This window comes from Salvelinus alpinus, chromosome 20 (assembly GCF_045679555.1).
Source record: "Salvelinus alpinus chromosome 20, SLU_Salpinus.1, whole genome shotgun sequence".
Taxonomy (NCBI): Eukaryota; Metazoa; Chordata; class Actinopteri; order Salmoniformes; family Salmonidae; genus Salvelinus; species Salvelinus alpinus.
This window is the reverse complement of record NC_092105.1, coordinates 38,847,147-38,867,387: the sequence shown is the minus strand read 5'-3', so window position 1 is coordinate 38,867,387 and position 20,241 is coordinate 38,847,147. Positions and strand designations below refer to the sequence as shown.

At 45.4% G+C, this 20,241-nt stretch overlaps 1 protein-coding gene across 6 annotated transcripts in view; it reads right to left on the bottom strand.

The window, feature by feature from the left end:
• LOC139546819 (FERM, ARHGEF and pleckstrin domain-containing protein 1-like) overlaps positions 1–20,241 on the bottom strand; it is a 79,656-nt gene that overhangs the window by 23,381 nt on the left and 36,034 nt on the right. For all 6 annotated transcript variants that reach the window (XM_071355638.1, XM_071355633.1, XM_071355635.1 and 3 more), the window contains exons 3-11: positions 9,249–9,353; positions 9,080–9,122; positions 8,446–8,524; positions 7,496–7,593; positions 6,890–7,004; positions 5,421–5,568; positions 4,915–5,010; positions 4,639–4,805; positions 4,365–4,433 (exon numbers count right to left, since the gene is read on the bottom strand). In XM_071355638.1, coding sequence (XP_071211739.1) covers positions 4,365–4,433; positions 4,639–4,805; positions 4,915–5,010; positions 5,421–5,568; positions 6,890–7,004; positions 7,496–7,593; positions 8,446–8,524; positions 9,080–9,122; positions 9,249–9,353 — 920 coding nt within the window. The remainder of the gene's footprint in view (positions 1–4,364; positions 4,434–4,638; positions 4,806–4,914; positions 5,011–5,420; positions 5,569–6,889; positions 7,005–7,495; positions 7,594–8,445; positions 8,525–9,079; positions 9,123–9,248; positions 9,354–20,241) is intronic.

Genomic DNA, 20,241 nt, shown 5'->3' with positions numbered 1-20,241 from the left:
CCTAGCTTTAATATGGCGTTATAGGACAGGACATTTTGAACAGCCTATGTTTGGAGAAGTGCGTCTTTGTTAACTGGACGAGGCGTTCTATGGAAATGGGGATGGATGCAAACCGAATGGAGTGTGCACTGCCGGGTAGGCCAATGTGACTTGTGAATATTGAAAACGAAGGTCAGCAAAAATCTCACGAGTAGACCATTTAGAAAACTTTTATGAATAGGCTCCTTGGCTAATAATTGGCCAGGATGAGAATGAAACCAGACACATTGCTGTTAAACCAGCTTTCGTTATCGTAGGGTAAGGGTAGTCTACTAAAATGAGTTCTTTTTTAATCAAACGAAACGGAAAACAAGCCAATTGTTACAGGAAAATAACTTCAATGTCTCTAAATACGAATGTCACCGGGTTATCTAATCACTGGTTCCATGACGGGCATATAGCCTACATGGAGGGGATTTTAAGCACATCCAAAATAATAAGAGGAGCAGGCTAAAATAATGTAATAACCTACAGTTGAAGTTTACATACACTTAGGCTGGAGTCATTAAAACTCATTTTTCAGCCACTCCACAAATGTCTTGTTAACAAACTATAGTGTTGGCAAGTCAGTTAGGACATCTACTTTGTGCATGACAAGTAATTTTTTCAACAATTGTTTACAGACAGATTATTTCACTTATAATTCAATGTATCACAATTCCAGTGGGTTAGAAGTTTACATACACTAAGTTGACTGTGCCTTGAAACAGCTTGGAAAATTCCAGAAAATTATGTTATGGCTTTAGAAGCTTCTGATCGGCTAATTGACATAATCTGAGTTAATTGAAGGTGTACCTGTGGATGTATTTCAAGGCCTACCTTCAAACTCAGTGCCTCTTTGCTTGACATCATGGGAAAATCAAAAGAAATCAGCCAAGACCTCAAAAACGCGTTCGGTCTCCTAGAGATGAACGTACTTTGGTGCGAAAAGTGCAAATCAATCCCAGAACAACAGCAAAGGACCTTGTGAAGATGCTGGAGGAAACAGGTACATAAGTATCTATATCCACTGTAAAACGAGTCCTATATCGACATAACCTGAAAGGCCGCTCAGAAAAGAAGAAGCCACTGCTCCAAAACTGCCATAGAAAAGCCAGACTACGGTTTGCAACTACACATGGGGACAAAGATCGTACTTTCTGGATAAAATTCCTCTGACCTGATGAATCAAAAATAGAATGTTTGGCCATAATGACCATCGTTATGTTTAGAGGAAAAAGGGGGAGGCTTGCAAGCCGAAGAACACCATCCCAACCGTGAAGCACTTCACAAAATAGATAGCAACATGAGGGAGGAAAATTATGTGGATATACTGAAGCAACATCTCAAGACATCAGTCAAGAAGTGAAAGGTTGGTCGCAAATGGGTCTTCCAAATGGACAATGACCCCAAGCATACTTCCAAAGATGTGGCAAAATGGCTTAAGGACAACAAATTCAAGGTATTGGAGTAGCCATCACAAAGCCCTAACCTCAATCCTATAGAAAATTTGTGGGCAGAACTGAAAAAGCGTGTGTGAGCAAGGAGGCCTACAAACCTGACTCAGTTACACCAGCTCTGTCAGGAGGAATGGGCCAAAATTCACCCAACTTCTTGCGGGAAGCTTGTGGAAGGCTACCCGAAACGTTTGACCCAAGTTAAACAATTGAAAGGCAATGTTACCAAATACTAATTGAGTGTATGCAAACTTCTGACCCACTGGGAATGTGATGAAAGAAATGAAAGCTGAAATAAATCATTCTCTCTACTATTATTCTGACATTCCACATTCTTAAAATAAAGTGGTGATCCTAACTGACCTAAAACAGGGAATTTTTACCAGGATTAAATGTCAGGAATCGTGAAAAACTGAGTTTAAATGTATTTGGCCAAGGTGTATGTAAACTTCCGACTTCAACTGTATATGGATAAAAAGGGGATTTCCACTCACTGTTTTGCTGCTGCCAAACTTGATAATTTAATAAAGCTTTGGTAATGAGGAGATGGGGATGCTATGCTTGGTTTTTAATCAAATGAAACAGGATTTTTACGTTTCTAAATACGAGGTTTACGGGCACTAAAAGCACATCTCTCTTGTGCATATAGGTACTGTGCATCACGGCTGGATAGGCTGTGCTTCCGCTGTCAAAATCCTAACCAACCCCGTTACAGCAAAGACCAGCTTTTGGTTGGTCTTCTTTTATTTTTGTTATCAGCTTCAACATTGCGGCTTCTATCGATGTAATTGTTGGCATAATTTCCAATCCCCCATTTATATATATATATATTCTTTTTAATATATATTATTTTAAATATATATACAGTCCAGCTAAAGGTTTGGACACTACTCCTTCAAGGGTTTTTCTTAATTTTTTACTATTTTCTACATTGTAGAATAATGGTGAAGACAACAAAACTATGAAATAACACATATGGAATCATGTAGTAACCAAAAAAGTATTATACAAATCAAAATATATTTTATATTTGAGATTCTTAAAAAGTAGCCACCCTTTGCCTTGACGACAGCTTTGCACACTCTTGGCATTCTCTCAACCAGCCTCATGAGGTAGTCACCTGGAATGAATTTCAATTAACAGGTGTGCCTTGTTAAAAGTTAATTTGTGGAATACCTTTCCTTCTTAATGCATTTGAGCCAAACACTTGTGTTGACAAGGTAGGGGTGGTATACATATTTTACCTATTTGGTAAAAGACCAAGTCCATATTATGGCAAGAACAGCTCAAATAAGCAAAGAGAAATGACAGTCCATCATTACTTTAACACATGAAGGTCCGACAATCTGGAAAATGTCAAGAACTTTGAAAGTTTCTTCAAAAGCTTTGGTAAAACCGCAAAAACCATCAAGCGCTAGGATGAAACTGGCTTTCATGAGGACTGCCATAGGAAAGGAAGACCCAGGTTTACCTCTGCTGCAGAGGATAAGTTAATTATAGTTACCAGCCTCAGATATTGCAGCCCAAATAAATGCTTCAGAGATCAAGTAACAGACACATCAACATCAACTGTTCAGAGGAGACTTTGTGAAATCAGGCCTTCATAGTCGAATTGCTGCAAAGAAACCACTACTAAAGGACACCAATAAGAAGAAGAGACTTGCTTGGGCCAAGAAACATGAGCAATGGACATTAGATCGGTGGAAATCTGTCCTTTTGTCTGAGGAGTCCAAATGTGCGTTTTTTGGTTCCAGCCGCCGTGTCTTTGTGAGTCGCAGAGTAGGTGACTGGATGATCTCCGCATGTGTGGTTCATTTAAGAACAAAAAATTGACGGCTGTGACATATAAATTGCAATATAGTTGTGAAGAGATTTTCGATGTTTTCAATGTACCGATTCCAAAACAACAGTCTCAAAGTCAACAGTGAAGAGGCGACTCAGGGATACTGGCCTTCTAGGAAGAGTTCCTTTGTCCAGTGTCTGTGTTCTTTTGCCCATCTTAATCTTTTATTTTTATTGACTGAGTCTGAGATATGGCTTTTTCTTTGCAACTCTGCCTAGAAGGCCAGCATCCTGGAGTCGCCTCTTCACTGTTGACGTTGAGAGTGGTGTTTTGCGGGTACTATTTAATGAAGCTGCCAGTTGAGGACTTGTGAGGCGTCTGTTTCCCAAACTAGACACTAATGTACTTGTCCTCCTGCTCAGTTGTGCACCGGGTCCTCCCACTCCTCTTTCTATTCTGGTCAGTTTGCGCTGTTCTGTGAAGGGAGTAGTACGAGATCGTCAGTTTCTTGGCAATTTCTCACGTGGAATAGCCTTCATTTCTCAGAACAAGAATAGATTGACGAGTTTCAGAAGAAAGTGCTTTGTTTCCGTCCATTTTGAGCCTGTAATCGAACCCACAAATGCTGACGCTCCAGATATTCAACTCGTCTAAAGGACAGTTTTATTGCTTCTTTAATCAGAACAACAATTTTCAGCTGTGCTAACATAATTTCAAAAGGGTTTCCTAATGATCAATTAGCCTTTTAAAATGATAAACTTGGATTAGCTAACACAACGTCCCATTGGAACGCAGGAGTGATGGTTGCTGATAATGGGCATCTGTACGCCTATGTAGATATTCCATACAAAATCTGCCGTTTCCAGCTACAATAGTCATTTGTGAACCCAAACCTTTGAACGGTAGTGTATATATAAAATTCTATTGGTTTTGTATAATTGTTTCTGAAATATCCCCACCAGCGCACGTTTAAGGACACACCTCCGATATTGCCACCCATCCCACATCAGCGCAAGCGAGCTCATATAAGACAGGTAAATCACCAATCCTGGCACTAGGGTATGAAAATAGAAGAATTGACAATCGCGCTAGCTTAACGTCTTTACCTTTCAAAGGGAATCTTCTTAAACTCAGAATCCTTCACGTAATCAATCACCTGCTTCTGGGTCCGACCGCTGCAGTGAGAAAAGTAGCAAGGGAGATGATTGAGGTCAGTGAACTTACAGCAGAGCTGGAGCAGCTTTGTCCGGGTGACAGTTAGTAAATGAGATTCAGACTGAGGTACTGACTGGTTCTTCATCAAACCTGCTATATCCTGTGTCCTGAGAGTGTTTTATTATTGTGTGGCCCCAGGGGCCATCGAGGGGCCAGCTTGTCTACCTGAATCTGAAGGAGGAGCCTCGGGTGAAGAGGACAGGCTTGGGCTTGGGTTTGGGCTCCTCGAAGAGGCGGAAGAAGGCGTGGTATTCCACACAGATCTTCCAGAAGACTTTACAGCAGTCCCGGCTACCCATCAGGAACTCCAGAGTGTCCTGGTAAGAGCTCTGCTGCAGGGTGGGACAGATATAGACGTAACACACATCAGGGCTGAACGCCCTTATGCATTGGTAATGATTCTTATTTTAAATTCTTATAGTCTATGGCCAGATGACTTACGTTCAGGTCTGGTCTGAGCTTGATGAGAAACCGCTTCCTTTTGAAGCTCAATTTGCGCACTTTGGACCAGTTGAAGGCATTGATCTTGGTGTGTCCCTGCAGCCGATGTATAAGTTCACACAATGGTTTAACATGGCGTGTGACATGCAATAAAAATCAGCCTGTTCGTCTTCCTAATCCTGTCATCAAACATCAGCTCCACATTCCTCAAATAGAACTAGCTAGCTCTTAATCCCAATAGATTTGTGAACAGAGAAACTGTCACATGTCAAAAGCCTGTCAACTCAATTCCACTTCAAAGAGCAATTGAAAAGCAGAACAGCTGCAAGCAAGTGTGGCATAACCAAGCTGGTTAATCATTTAAACTACCAATTCGCTATTACACCATCCACATCAAACATTTGATCAAACATCCTGTAAGTTTCTAATTATAAACAGCAGTCTAACAAATCCTCTAACTCCATCCAGCTCTACTCTGTGTTGACCTGTAAAGTAGTGTCGGTCACCTGAAAGACCAGGACACCAGTGTGCGCCACGGCCAGGCTCAGCTTGCTGCCCTCGCGGTCCTTGGCAGGATGCAGTCTCACTCCGTACAGCTCCAGCCTGCGTGCCACCTCCAGTAGCTGGTAGTCTGACTCTGCTGGCGTCTGACCCCTACAAGCACACAGATAACAGCCTGCGTCAAGTCTCATGTAAGTCTCATAGGCCTCCAAGGATATGTCCCAAATGACTCTATTCCCTTTATAGAGCCCTACTTTTGACGCAGTCTCACACAAGTCTCTTATAAGTTTCACAGTCACGGCATTGGTGGAGATGAGGTGGGATGCTTCAGAATTCCAGGGGTCAACAAACAGTTACATTTTACATCCATTTTGGGCTTCTGAACCTGGCTGCTCTAAACCATGAACTGTACTTTAAATTGGAATAATATCTACCATCAAATACATATTCCTATATGTTCTGTAATCGTGGTGCGAGACCAAGCCACAAGCCAATCTGTGTTCCCACATTCAGCTGACACCACACACCACCGAGCTCTGGGTAGAAACGAAGTTGCATAGTACCTCATTTCCCTAATTCTTATCTGTGAAAAAGCTTTCCTGTTTCCTGCGTGCTGTAGTTAATTAGAGATTTAACTCTGGCCATGGCTCCCTGCCAGGAGAACTGTGGTTAGTGTTATCAGCTGAAAAGACAGAAAGAAAAGAACAAGTCGGGGAGGACAGTCAAATCTAACGGAGCTCCTTTCATCTTGTCAGCTGCCTGGTGATCTCCCATCTCTGCCGTGACACCAGTGTAGCGTGGAGGACTGGGGGGGTGAGGGAAGGGCTGACCATGTCCTCCTGGCACATGTTTAGAGCCAGCCAGCTGCAACGATGAGGAGGACACTGAGGGGATTGTGGGATATGGAAGCCTTCCACCGTGTGTTCTCCCAGGAGTACAGAACTATCCAATTAGGAAAGAGATTATAGGGGGAAAAATACTGGGAGTAGGAGAAGCTACAGTGAGTGAGTTCAAGCAACCGTTTCCCTTGTGCCAACCTGTCAGCTGACTAAACAGGAGAGATATAACAATGGAAATCCAAAGTTGTTAGCTGTTTTCCATGCTGAAGTCTGGTGCGGTGTGTTGGTCATTAGGCTGTGATCCGGGTAGATTCCAGACCTTTTCTGGGGACCCAAGCAGGGTTGCTAATAAAGCAGACATTCACACATTCACCTCCAGGCCCTAACCACTCAACCAACCCAGGGGGCTTTGCCTTGTCTAAACATGACGAAGAATGCCATGTCAGTTAACACACTGGAACAAAGCACTCTATTCATTCAGTGGCGAGTTTCCCGACTGTGTCATCTGCGTATAAAACTTTGCCTCGGAAAGTATAAGGGTCTTTTACGACCTTTTCCTGTTCAGAGCGGACCTGAATAATGCCTGCACACAACTCTGGTTCCAGTGCAGACAAACCAGTTATAGAGTTACTCACACATTCTTTGAGTGGAACTCCATGATCTTGTCGATCAGCGTCACCTGGTCTGGAATGTAGTTGTTGTTGAGGAGGTGCTGCCGACTCTGGCTCTCCTCAAAGTCCCCAATCTCAGCTGGGGGACAAAGGGTTAATGTTATGACATTGTATTACATTGTGTGCAGTGTATCTGCACCACCGCAGGTTGATAATTTGGATTATTCGCTTACATCCCGAAATAGAATAGATGAGAATAGATTCAATGGAATATATCCTCATCTGTGTCGCTTCCCTCTAGAATCACAGTTTGACAGCTCCCTCTAGCATTAGAATCCTGGCAGGCTGAGGAACGGATGACTTTTCAAAAGACTTTCTCAGAGTGTTTTCTGGGAAGGGTACTGACATGTTTGGTTATTCTGAAGCCGTCCGTCTTTCCAGATTTCATTCAGACGAAGACTAAAAAGGTATCCATGGCAACACACTGATTGTCAATTTGGGATGCTGCACCACATTCTGGTCGGCACAGTTTGAAGATGGCACTAGCACAACATAACGTGTTTCCCTACACATCTATCTTCTCGATTGACCCTGTGATCCACTAAGCCATAAAGTAACAGAGAGACGTACACTGGATAATATGGGAGACCAGCAGGGCTGCGCTACTGTCGTTGCAGGCCAGACGTCCACAGGCAAGGTCATGCTTGATTTGCAGGGCGAAGAGGTACCTGAACAAGACGGTACAAAGAGACAGGTTAGAACAGAGTCAACAGGATGACTGGCTGTGTGTGGTTAACATCAAAAACCTGTCAGACGACAACGCAGGAGGGAGCAACCTCAAAAGGAACCACTTGGAGGTGATCCCAGCCTGCCAAATACAATCTATAATGCAACAGGTTCAGAAAGACAGCTTCTTGGCACATACATGTCACCACACCCAGAAGTACTGACTGTTGACTGACCCCTTACGATTGCATCATAGGGGTATACAGTACAAACCCCCAAAACTGCATTTAACAAAGACAATTGGACTGCAGAGCAACAATCTTATCTATGGATAACGGTCTTTAGTTACCCATCCAATATCAACTGTAACCTTCTGTAGGGTCAAGGAATTATGATATAATGAGAAAATATACATCAGAAAAACATTAGTCCAATGGAAATAACCAGCACCATTTGAAGGTGCTACATTAAAAACCTGGCAGGTTTAAAACATGGACGGCATGAATTATATGTCCGAGGCAGAAATAAATCTGCTGGGAGGCTGGAACACATTAGTCACTTCTAAATTAGCAGTTATATTCTGTGACATCGCAGTCGTTTCCACACACAGATCTGACCCGAGAATGACTTACTCTAATGGAAAGACTGCATAATATGCATGCTGATAGCCTGCTGTGTGCTGTGCAGTCAGCCTTATACGACTTCATGCACTGACAGCTCGTCAGCTGAGCACCTGTAGATGAGGAAATGTTATAGCTGAGCTTTGTAGACCGAAGGTTCCTCTGAAATGGTGGCTGGTATGTTGCTGGTTAAATCTCCTGCGGTTTAATAGGCTTCTTCCTGTTTAGTCTTACCTAGTCAGTTCCTCCAGTAGTTGGGTGTGGTCAGGGGGGAAAAACTTCACCACAAATCGCAGGACTGTGTGCTTGGGCCCTGTGGGTGTGAGATGATGGCATGGTTATATAAGAAGAGTCACAGCTAAGACAATACAAATTACACATTCTAAAATCAGGGAGATTCCTATCATAGAATTAGGATTTAGAATCTCTATGATTCCTTCCTGTACTCTATTTCACTCAGACCTGAATCTGGGTTCTCTCACACCGATCACAGCAAGGAAGAAGTGTATTGGCTCTTGCGCACCACATGTCCTCATTTGTAGATGAGCAGACCAGCCTTTTATAAGACTTCATGAATGTTTTATGACTGGAGACGTAAACATTTAACAGCAGAGCCTCCGACTGGAAGAAAGCTGGTCTCTGTGTGTGATTAAGTTGGCTCAGATGAGACATGGCTTTGAGAAGCCACAACTAAATGAATTCTCCTAGCTGTCTCCTTCTTTCAAAGACATTTAATGTTCCCATGTTTTGGCTTGATTCATTTTCTTCTGTTAGCAGCAACAACAACAGTGTTAGCTGAGGCAAATTAAAGACTGAACTGTCCATTGTTCGCCGTGTAAAAGTGTGTCCTGAAGTCTGGGTGACTTACGTCTCAGCTGCTTGACTATTGGCTTAAGGAGGTCGAGCCAAACCTGTGAAGAGAGGGAAAACAAACGTCCCTTAGTCGGCATAGAGATATGAATTTAAAGCTTCTACACTTAGACATAAAGAAGAAACAGCCTAACGCCCTGTTGTACTGTGTTTTTTTCTTCCCTCACCATCATCTTGTGGTGGTCTTGGTACTCTAGGCTGAAGTAGTCCCCTTCAACGAGGTTCAGGTGGGTACACACCAGGTCAAACACCACCTTGCCAGAGGCTCTTTGCTGTAAAAGACATAGAAACAGACATGGGTAAGTCACAGAAATACATGGTGCAGTAGTGATTGTCTTTTGACTGTAAGGTGGGCTGGCTGGCATTCACGAGCTCAACCATTCAATGAGCAATGTGTACTTGGACTAAGGATGATATTGTCCCCCCCCCTGGTTTCAAAGACTCATTCTGATGACATTTCACTGGAAATCCCCTCAGCAAACTCCATCTGCAAGTCTAATCAAGGACCAACGAGCATGAGAGCACATTCAGGACTGGATCTTATCATCCCTCTAGGACTTAGCGGGTTTAGGAGGAATGGCACAGACAAACAATAGTGACATTTGCAGTAGTGACTGAGTGTAGTTCGACTGACTGGATGGATAGTGGGTGGCTTCATAGAAGCCACATCCTGGTTGACTAACGCGCCACCACTCCCTCTCCTTTCACTCCCAGGTTCCAGATGATTGCTCAAAGCATCCCCCCTCCCTCTACGGAGGCCCAGGGGCTGGGACACTGAGGATCAGATAGACAGGGGGACGGGTCTGTCCCTGTGACTTTGTTCTGAATTACCAGCGTCACCGTGGGGACTGTCGATGGCACAGTGCTCTTTGAAGCTGATCTACTGGCAGCCCGGCTCACCTAGGAGGTCCATTCCTCCACGACAACTCTTTGAAGTCTCCGTCTGAGTCAGTCATCTGGCTGTTTTTCACCCACTACCTCTTTTCCAATCCCAGGGGAACATACACAGCCAACACCAAAGCAACCCCAAATAGCAGCCCTGCCTTTATAGAAGAAAACCTTCCTCATTTAGAGGCACAAAGGGATGTCAGGGACTGCAGTTTAAAGCCACAACTCCTATTAGAAAACTCCTAAGACGACTGAAGCATGGCAGAGAGGAAGGGAGTGGAGCCGTTTAGCCAGGCTGCATTCTTCTGACTGCTTTTCACCGGAGCAGAACGTGGCACAGTTATTCCAGTGTTTATAGTAACAGTCCCACCCTGTCTACACTTAGAAAAAAAGGTGCCACCTAGAACCTAAAATCTTAATCGGCTGTCCCCATAGGAGAACCCTTTGAAATAACCTTTTTGGTTCCAGGTAGAACCCTTTTGGTTGCATGGATCGCAGAAGGTTCTACTTAGAACCAAAAAGGGTTCTACCTGGAACCAAAAATGGTTTTCCTATGGGGACAGCCGAAGAACCCTTTCGGAACCCTTTTTTTCTAAGAGTATAGGATAATGACCCAGCACCATTTGAGACCGACTGCTTCCACCCTTCTGCACCCCTCCCCTACTTTACTGGTGGGAGGAGCTATAGGTGGACGGGCTCATTGTAATGGCTGGAATGGAATTAATGGAACGGTATCAAACACATCAAGCATATGGAAACCACGTTTGACTCCGTTCCACTGATTCCATTCTATCCATTCCAGCCTCCCCTGCCTTCCACACTCCCCTACTCTAGTCTCAATACATCCTCCGCCCACGATGTACTCCTCTCCTTCCCCACCAAGCGCTATCCCTCTCTAAGGGCAGTCATTGAAACTAAGGCCTTCTCTACTTCCTAGATTATATAGTGACCTCTTCCAATCACAAGCGGGCAACCCTCATAACTAACCAATGGGAAATGTTTTCCATTATTACACTCACTTATATCAGTGTTCATTAAACAGTTACTTGCATAATAATCCATTCAACTGAAGTGTCCAAAAGAAGCATCCACACAGCTTCCCTCTCCATAGGTTCCCTGTTTATCTCTCCCTCCACTACTCTCCCTTCTGACTGCGGCATGTAGGGAGCTCTGGGCACCACAGCGCCCACCACATAGGACCAGCTGTTTCCATATGGCAGAAGGGTGATGGGTGAGACCACAGGGGAGCAGGAGGCTAGAGGACACAAGAGCAGACACCAGCCAAACAACCACCCACACTGCTGCCTGCCTGCCAAGGCCGTGCTGCTGCAGAACCAACCAGCCACACTGCTGCCTGCCTGCCAAGGCCGTGCTGCTGCAGAACTAACCAGCCACACCAACCAGCCGTAAACCAGCAGTGTCAGAACTCTCCACAGAAAAACAGTCATAGGCCTAGTTTTAATACAGAGAGGAAATCTAAGTCAGTAGCCCGGGTTTTCTGTACTTAGTACTATAACATAGTGCAACACTTGTTCCTGGAGAACAAGGAGGAATCCAGAGTGAGGGATAGAAATTCAAAGGGACATAAAGAGGATAAAGAGTGGGTCTCAGTGGGTTTTATTCAGAGCTGCAGAACAGAGCAGAGTAGGGTACGGTAGAGTAGGGTGGAGTAGGGTATGGTGGGGTAGGGTGAAGTAGAGTGGGGTAGGGTAGGGTGGAGTAGAGTGGGTAGAGTAGGGTAGGGTGGAGTAGAGTGGGTAGAGTAGGGTAGGGTGAAGTAGAGTAGGGTAGGGTAGGGTAGGATAGGGTAGGGTGGAGTAGAGTGGGTAGAGTAGGGTAGAGTGGAGTAGGGTAGGATAGGGTGGAGTATGGTAGGGTGGAGTAGAGTAGGGTAGAGTAGGGTAGGATGGAGTAGAGTGGGTAGAGTAGAGTAGGGTAGGGTAGAATGGAGTAGAGTAGAGTGGGTAAAGTAGGGTAGGGTGGGCTGGAGCAGGGTAGGGTGGAGTGGAGGAGGGTAGGGTCGGGTGGAGTAGATTGGGTAGAGTAGGGTGGGGTGGAGTAGAGTAGGGTAGAATAGGGTAGGATAGAGTAGGGTGGAGTAGAGTAAGGTAGGGTGGAGTAGAGTAGAGTGGGTAGAGTAGGATGGGTTAGGATGGAGTAGAGTGGGTAGAGTAGGGTAGGGTGGGGCAGGGTAGGGTAGAGTAGAATGGGTAGAGTAGGGTGGAGTAGAGTAGGGTGGAGTAAAGTAGGGTGGAGTAGGGTAGGGTGAAGTAGAGTAGGGTTGGGTGGAGTAGAGTAAGGTAGGGTGGAGTAGAGTAGAGTGGGTAGAGTAGGATGGGTTAGGATGGAGTAGAGTGGGTAGAGTAGGGTAGGGTGGGGCAGGGTAGGGTAGAGTAGAATGGGTAGAGTAGGGTGGAGTAGAGTAGGGTGGAGTAAAGTAGGGTGGAGTAGGGTAGGGTGAAGTAGAGTAGGGTCGGGTGGAGTAGGATAGGGTAGGGTGGAGTAGAGTAGGATAGGGTGGAGTAGGGTAGGATAGGGTAGGGTTGAGTGGAGTAGAGTGGGTAGAGTAGGGTAGGATGGAGTAGAGTAGGGTGTAGTAGGGTAGGGTGTAGTAGGGTAGGATAGGATAGGGTGGAGTAGAGTGGGTAGAGTAGGGTAGGGTGGAGTAGAGTGGTAGAGTAGGGTAGGATAGGGTAGAGTAGAATAGGGTAGGGTGGGGTGGAGTAGAGTGGTAGAGTAGGGTAGGATAGGGTGGAGTAGAGTGGGTTGAGTAGAATAGGGTAGAGGGGAGTAGAGTAGGTAGGGTAGGATAGGGTAGGGTGGAGTAGAGTGGTAGAGTAGGATAGGGTAGAGTAGAATAGGGTAGGGTGGGGTGGAGTAGAGTGGTAGAGTAGGGTAGGATAAGGTGGAGTAGAGTGGGTTGAGTAGGATAGGGTAGAGGGGGTAGAGTAGATAGGGTAGGATAGGATGGGGTAGGGTGGAGTAGAGTGGTAGAGTAGGATAGGGTAGAGTAGAATAGGGTAGGGTGGGGTAGAGTGGTAGAGTAGGGTAGGGTGGAGAAGGGTAGGGTAGAGTAGGGTGGAGAAGGGTAGAGTAGGGTTGAGTAGGGTTGGGTAGGGTGGAGTAGGTTTGAGTGGAGTAGGTTTGAGTAGGGTAGAGTATGGTTGAATAGGGTTGGGTAGGGTGGAGTAGGGTTGAGTAGAGTAGGGTTGAGTAGGGTAGAGTAGGGTTGAATAGGGTTGGGTAGGGTAGAGTAGGGTAGGGTGGAGAAGGGTAGGGTAGAGTAGAGTAGGGTTGAGTCGAGTAGGGTAGGGTGGAGAAGGGTAGGGTAGAGTAGGGTTGAGTAGGGTTGGGTAGGGTTGAGTAGAGTAGGGTAGGGTTGAGTAGAGTAGAGTAGGGTAGGGTGGAGAAGGGTAGGGTAGGGTTGAGTAGAGTAGGGTTGAGTAGGGTAGAGTAGGGTTGAGTGGAGTAGGGTAGGGTGGAGAAGGGTAGGGTAGAGTAGGGTTGAGTAGAGTAGGGTAGGGTGGAGAAGGGTAGGGTTGAATAGAGTAGGGTAGGGTAGAGTAGGGTAGGGTGGAGAAGGGTAGGGTAGAGTAGAGTAGGGTAGGGTAGAGTAGGGTAGGGTGGAGAAGGGTAGAGTAGAGTAGAGTAGGGTTGAGTAGAGTAGGGTAGGGTGGAGAAGGGTAGGGTGGAGTAGGGTTGAATAGAGTAGGGTAGGGTGGAGAAGGGTAGGGTTGAGTAGAGTAGAGTTGAGTAGGGTAGAGTAGGGTAGAATAGAGTAGGGTAGGGTGGAGGAGGGTTGAGTAGAGTAGGGTAGGATGGAGAAGGGTAGGGTTGAGTAGAGTAGGGTAGGGTGGAGAAGGGTAGAGTAGAGTAGGCTTGAGTAGAGTAGGGTAGGGTGGAGAAGGGTAGAGTAGAGTAGGGTAGGGTAGGCTTGAGTAGAGTAGGGTAGGGTGGAGAAGGGTAGAGTAGGGTAGGGTAGGGTTGAGTAGACTAGCGGAGGGCCTGATTAAAAGCAGAGGCACAGTGTAGTGCAGTAATAGTCCTGCCATCTGTGACCGCTGCCACCGCCAACACAATAAGAACCCCAGTCATTAATGAAGCACATGAGTCACAGTGACTGATCACTGCCAAGACACAGCCACCATCACTCTGCATACAGTACAGTAGTACACAGCCACCATCACTCTGCATACAGTACAGTAGTACACAGCCACCATCACTCTGCATACAGTACAGTAGTACACAGCCACCATCACTCTGCATACAGTACAGTAGTACACAGCCACCATCACTCTGCATACAGTACAGTAGTACACAGCCACCATCACTCTGCATACAGTACAGTAGTACACAGCCACCATCACTCTGCATACAGTACAGTAGTACACAGCCACCATCACTCTGCATACAGTACAGTAGTACACAGCCACCATCACTCTGCATACAGTACAGTAGTACACAGCCACCATCACTCTGCATACAGTACAGTAGTACACAGCTACCATCACTCTACATGTAGTACACAGCCACCATCACTCTACATACAGTACAGTAGTAGTACAGTAGTACACAGCCTGCTCTGCCTGATAAGATACACACACATTGCTTTCGCTCACATGTGCGCACAGACATGCACATTGAGACAGACACACACACACACACCTCTTCCGGGAGCACACATGTTCACTGCACACACACATTTCTCTCCCAGGGTACACAAACACTCAATCACATGTCACACACACACGTGATATCTGGTCCCATCCCCATGGCACAGAACTCACTATCAAAAAGGTTCCACTACATCAGCAAATATCACACTTGGCAGCTGACATTTCTGTCGTCCTCTACAGTACCAGGAGAATGTCACAAATCACTCTGCTTTGGGCCTTCATCTAAGGAGCTTTTCAGATGGTTTGCACAGTAATGCCGGTGTCAATCCTATTTCTGCCCATCTCTGTATACCAATTGTAGCCAGACAAACCCTGAAAAGTGTGTCTAGATTGAACTTGTTTGAACACGGTCTCATCGGATGTTAGCAGTGTTTATATGTTCCAGCAGAGGCATGTACTTCTCGGTAAACTGACCTCTACCTCTCTCCTGTCAGCTGGAGCATGTAAACAGAGATGACAGTGTCTGCACTCATGTCTGCTTGTGTTGGTGGTCACAGCTAAACCCAGGCCTCCTCCCCCTCCTCCGCCTCCTTGCTGTTTGTAAACATGCTGTCAGGTGTTTGGCTTTGTACCTCTCCCTCTCATCTCTCCAGTCGACCCCCGCAGAGTACATTGTATGGTCCACCTCCCCCACCATGAGCCAGCCCACTGCACACCAAGCCTCTCCTGGGGGGGGGGGGGGGTCCACACACACTCCATAGACTCAGACAGGTATGGAACAAAGGGGGTCATGCCTGGTTAGAGATGAGACATTAAGCAGGTCTGAGGGTTGAGGTCTCCCCCAGACTTCGTGCTGTGGACTGGGTCTGCCAGGGTCTCCTAGCTGGCCAGGCCTGGCTGTGTGTGGAGACTGGGGATCCAGGCAGCTGGCCACACCACAGAGCAGCATCTGGGAAGCCAGACACAGTGAAACTGCACTGGGCACTGAGAATGGTTTGTTAGATTATTCCTATGTCTGTTTCTCCATTTGGGAAAACTAGGTCGGGCTGAGATCAGAGGCTTGGTTACAGGACAGAAGCAGATGCATTCCCATTCGGTGACTCCTTGTGGTGCTTTCATTGGAAACAGATGTGAAGAGGGAGGAGGCAGTCTCCGAGGCAGTGTGTTCTCTTGCTCTCTCCGCCTCTGTGTTGTGTTTTTAACAGCGCAGCGGCGCAAAGTAATACCATGTGTACGCATCACGACATCACCATATAGGAGAGGATTAAAAATTAGGGATCAAATCCTCGACTACTTCGATTGACATAACAAATCATGTAACGGCAAAGGTCATCTGACATGCCGATCGCATGCGTTGGTCTGTTCATTGTCAGTCCAATCCACACAGTAAAGGCGATAATGTCGCCATGCTAATGTAACTGCAATAGCCAAAAGACATCCAAGATCCAAAAGAGACTGTGTATGTGTGTGTGCATGCTTGTGTGAGTAGCAAGACTGTAAGCAAGGAACAGGGCCAAGAAGTGAGTGACTGATCATTGAGATGCAGGTCATGTAGGAGAGCCCAGAGCTCAGGGTGACTTTATTGCAGCAGGAGCCTAAGACTGACAATGGGGGAAGAATAAGCAGACAGCCCTGGTGATAAGACTTTCAAACAACTTCCTCCAAAAATCACACCATGTCATATGTACACCCGCTTAGAAATGTCCTTGTTTTTGAAAGAAAAACACATTTGTTGTCCATTAAAATAACATCAAATTGATCAGAAATACAGTGTAGACATTGTTAATGTTGTAAATGGCTATTGCAGCTGGAAACGGCAGATTTTTTTAATGGAATATCTACATAGGTGTACAGAGGCCCATTATCAGCAACCATCACTCCTGTGTTCCAATGGCACGTTGTGTTAGCTAATCCAAGTTTATCATTTTAACAGGCTAATTGATCATTAGAAAACCCTTTTGCAATTATGTTAGGACAGCTGAAAACTGTTGTTCTGATTAAAGAAGAAATAAAACTGGCCTTCCTTAGACTAGTTGAGTATGTGGAGCATCAACATTTGTGGGTTCGATTACAGGCTCAAAATGGACGGAAACAAAGCACTTTCTTCTGAAACTCGTCAGTCTATTCTTGTTCTGAGAAATTAAGGCTATTCCATGCGAGAAATTGCCAAGAAACTGAAGATATCGTACTACTCCCTTCACAGAACAGCGCAAACTGGCTCTAACCAGAATAGAAAGAGTGGGAGGCCCCGGAGCACAATTGAGCAAGAGGAGAAGTACATTAGAGTGTCTAGTTTGAGAAACAGACACTTCACAAGTCCTCAACTGGCAGCTTCATGAAATAGTACCCGCAAAACACCAGTCTCAACGTCAACAGTGAAGAGGTGACTCTGGGATGCTGGCCTAGGCAGAGTTGCAAAGCAAAAGCCATATCTCAGACTTAAGGCCAGCATCCCGGAGTCGCCTCTTCACCTTGAGACTGGTGTTTTGCGGGTACTATTTAATGAAGCTGCCAGTTAAGGACTTGTGAGGAGTCTGTTTCTCAAACTAGACACTCAAATGTACTTGTCCTCTTGCTCAGTTGTGCACCGGGGCCTCCCACTCCTCTTTCTATTCTGGTTAGTGACAGTTTGCGCTGTTGTGAAAAGGGAGTAGTTCTTATGATCAATTAGCCTTATTAAATGATAAACTTGGATTAGCTAACACAATGTGCTATTGGAACACAGGAGTGATAGTTGCTGATAATGGGCCTCTACGTTTATGTAGATATTCCATTAAAAATCTGCCGTTTCCAGCTACAATAGTCATTTACAACATTAACAATGTCTAGACTGCATTTCTGATAAATTTCATGTTATTTTAATGGACAAAAAAATTGTTTTTCTTTAAAAAACAAGGACATTTCTAAGTGGCCCCAAACTTTTGAATGGTAGTGTATGTGAGTGAGTGAGTGAGTGAGTGAGTGAGTGAGTGAGTGTGTGTTGAGATCTGGGACAGACAACCCTTACAGTAAAGGGGTGCGGTTACAAAATAAGAGCTTAATTTACATCAAGGGAGACTGTAAAAGTGTGTTATTTAGTGGATAAAATGCATGGATATTTGACTTGAAATAGGATCATAGATAAGATCCCGACTCTTCCCACATTCCATCCCAAACCCCAAGCTGCGCATAAAAACACAGCGACATACATTTTTTGCAAAAGTGGGGATCTGGCCGCCAGAGCTGTCAAAGTCATTATGTCACAGCAACCAAACCTCTGGGGCTGGAGAGAAAAGCCATGACAGGAATGTCCCCAGGATTCAGAGGGGACTGGGGGCTAAAGAGATTGAGGATGGCTTGATTTTTTTTTGGGCTCCTCTCCCTCCATCCCTTGACTGTCCCCCTCTTTCTCCCAAACCGTCTCCATGGTGCCTGGCTTTAATGTGCACGCCTTGGAGAAGACAGCTTGAAACATATTGATTTTGCATATAATTGCATATAAGTATAATGAAGTGTCCTGTTGTGACCATTGCGCTGCAGAATGGAAAACAGTGCGTCACTGTGCTCTGAGAGTCTCCTACTGTTCATTTTAACGCTGCAAATCACCCAATTGATTTTACAGACTTGCCCCCTCTTTGCAGAACACGTCAACAAAACACAGGGGAAGCTCAGACGGCATAGGCTACAACATTGGGGCAAAGCAAAAGGTTTGGGCACAACATTTAGCAATATTGTTCTCCACATAACCATGACATTGTGTATATTCTACAGCTGGAGACCTCTTTCATGGCTGGCTTAGAGGATCATGGAAATAAACTGAGGGGCAGGGGGGTTCTGAGGAAGTTTGGAATTACTGAAAGGCTGGCCCTCTTTTCCCCTCTCGTCCCCCAATCCTTTTCAGCACACTTGAAATTCCGGCACCATGCTGCTTCGCTTAAAACTGCCAGCCACGAATATTCCCAAAGCCAGGGATTACTGTCACTCTGTGTAGGATGCTTTTCCCCAGCAGCAACTGACACTTTCCTCTTCTCCCACTCCAGATATGTCCAGAAAGTGACATACAACAAACACTGACATAAAATAATACAGAAAATGACAGGGAAATTAGCCGAGTTTTAAAATGGTATAATCCATCCTTAAAGGGAAACAGTGGAGGATCCCTCCCGGTTGCTGAGTTGTGTTGTCATGACTCTTTCGCTGCTCTCGAGATAAGCATTTACAGTATGTCCCTTATCAAATAGAGGCAACATCATCACTTTGAGGTGATAACAGGATCTTATCAACATTGTCTTTGTAACTTCAAAGCGAAGACAGACAGGAGATGTTTGTTTTAGCGCCGTTAGCCTCCCCGCAGAACTAGCGAATCACATTCCATTAAAAATGGTCGATTAGCGAGTGATGCCCCATTAAAAATATCTTCATCAGGTGCCATTGTTGTTACACACTTTAAAAAACGACTTTATGGGCTGATTGAATGCTGCTAAACGTCAGTTGTTACAGGGGTGCCGTGAGGTGTTGTAATTGGACGCCATAATCCCATGAGGACCTGTGTGGCTCATGCACGGGACACGCCTCCAAGAGAAACAGCAGAGGACATCTCTGACCTCGGCCCCGAAATTCATAAAGCGCCTCAGAGTAAGATTGCCGATCTCGGATCAGGTCACCCCTGTCCACGGAATCTCATTCGTTATGAATGAAAAGGCTAAACTGATCCTAGATCAGCACTCCTACTCTGAGACTCTTCATGAATATGGGCCCTGGTTTTAAACACACCACAGTACAGTACTCTTGAGAGCCAAGGCAATCAATAAGATAATTGACAGATGAATGAAGTGCTCAAGGATCTCAACATCATTAAAGGTGAATGTGCTGTTTAAAATGTTGTGCACGATCCAGATCTGCATACAAATACACAACAAAAAGTTGATTCGGATGTCATTTGATATCCTATATTGTTGCTGGTCCAATCTCATTTGACCTTTAAACCACACAGTATCTCATGACAGAACACTTTGTTAGTTCTGGAGAGCTGCGTTGAATGATAGCATTTTGGAACAGGCCCAATAAAGATAATCTCAGATCAGCCATAGAGCCAGCCCAGCAGTGTGCCAAATCTGCCAATATGCCACTCAGTGCCCGCAAATACAGCATGACTGAAGCCAGCTTCTGTTAATCGCAAACAGACTGAAATATGGGCTGAGGTCAAAGCCAATGGATGGGGAAAAAGAATAGCATAAATTGATTTGCTCATTCATGCCTCTGTCAATTCTCTGCAGATTGAAAACAGACAGGGAGTGAACCCGAGAGGAGAGGGCACAAGAAGATGCTAACTCAAACCTATAAAGCTTGACTGAGGGAGCCACTATCGTACGCATGCGAGGTAAGAAACGGGTGGAGACTTCCTAAAGCCATCACAGTCCACTGAGGCCGCGAGCCAACCAGCCGTGCAGTTGTACTTTACACAATGAATCCTACCGAAACATGCCATAACAGGCCAGGCTCATTTACCTCTCTGCTAACCACGCCATCACCTCCGGAGTCATGAACTTTGACTAATCTGTATAATCCTTAGAATAGGCCTAGGTGTGAGTATGAGACAGTTATACACATTACAGATTATTAGCCCGTGTTTAGGAACCTGAAGAACAGCTGTTATATTAGCAGCCCGGGCTTAGCT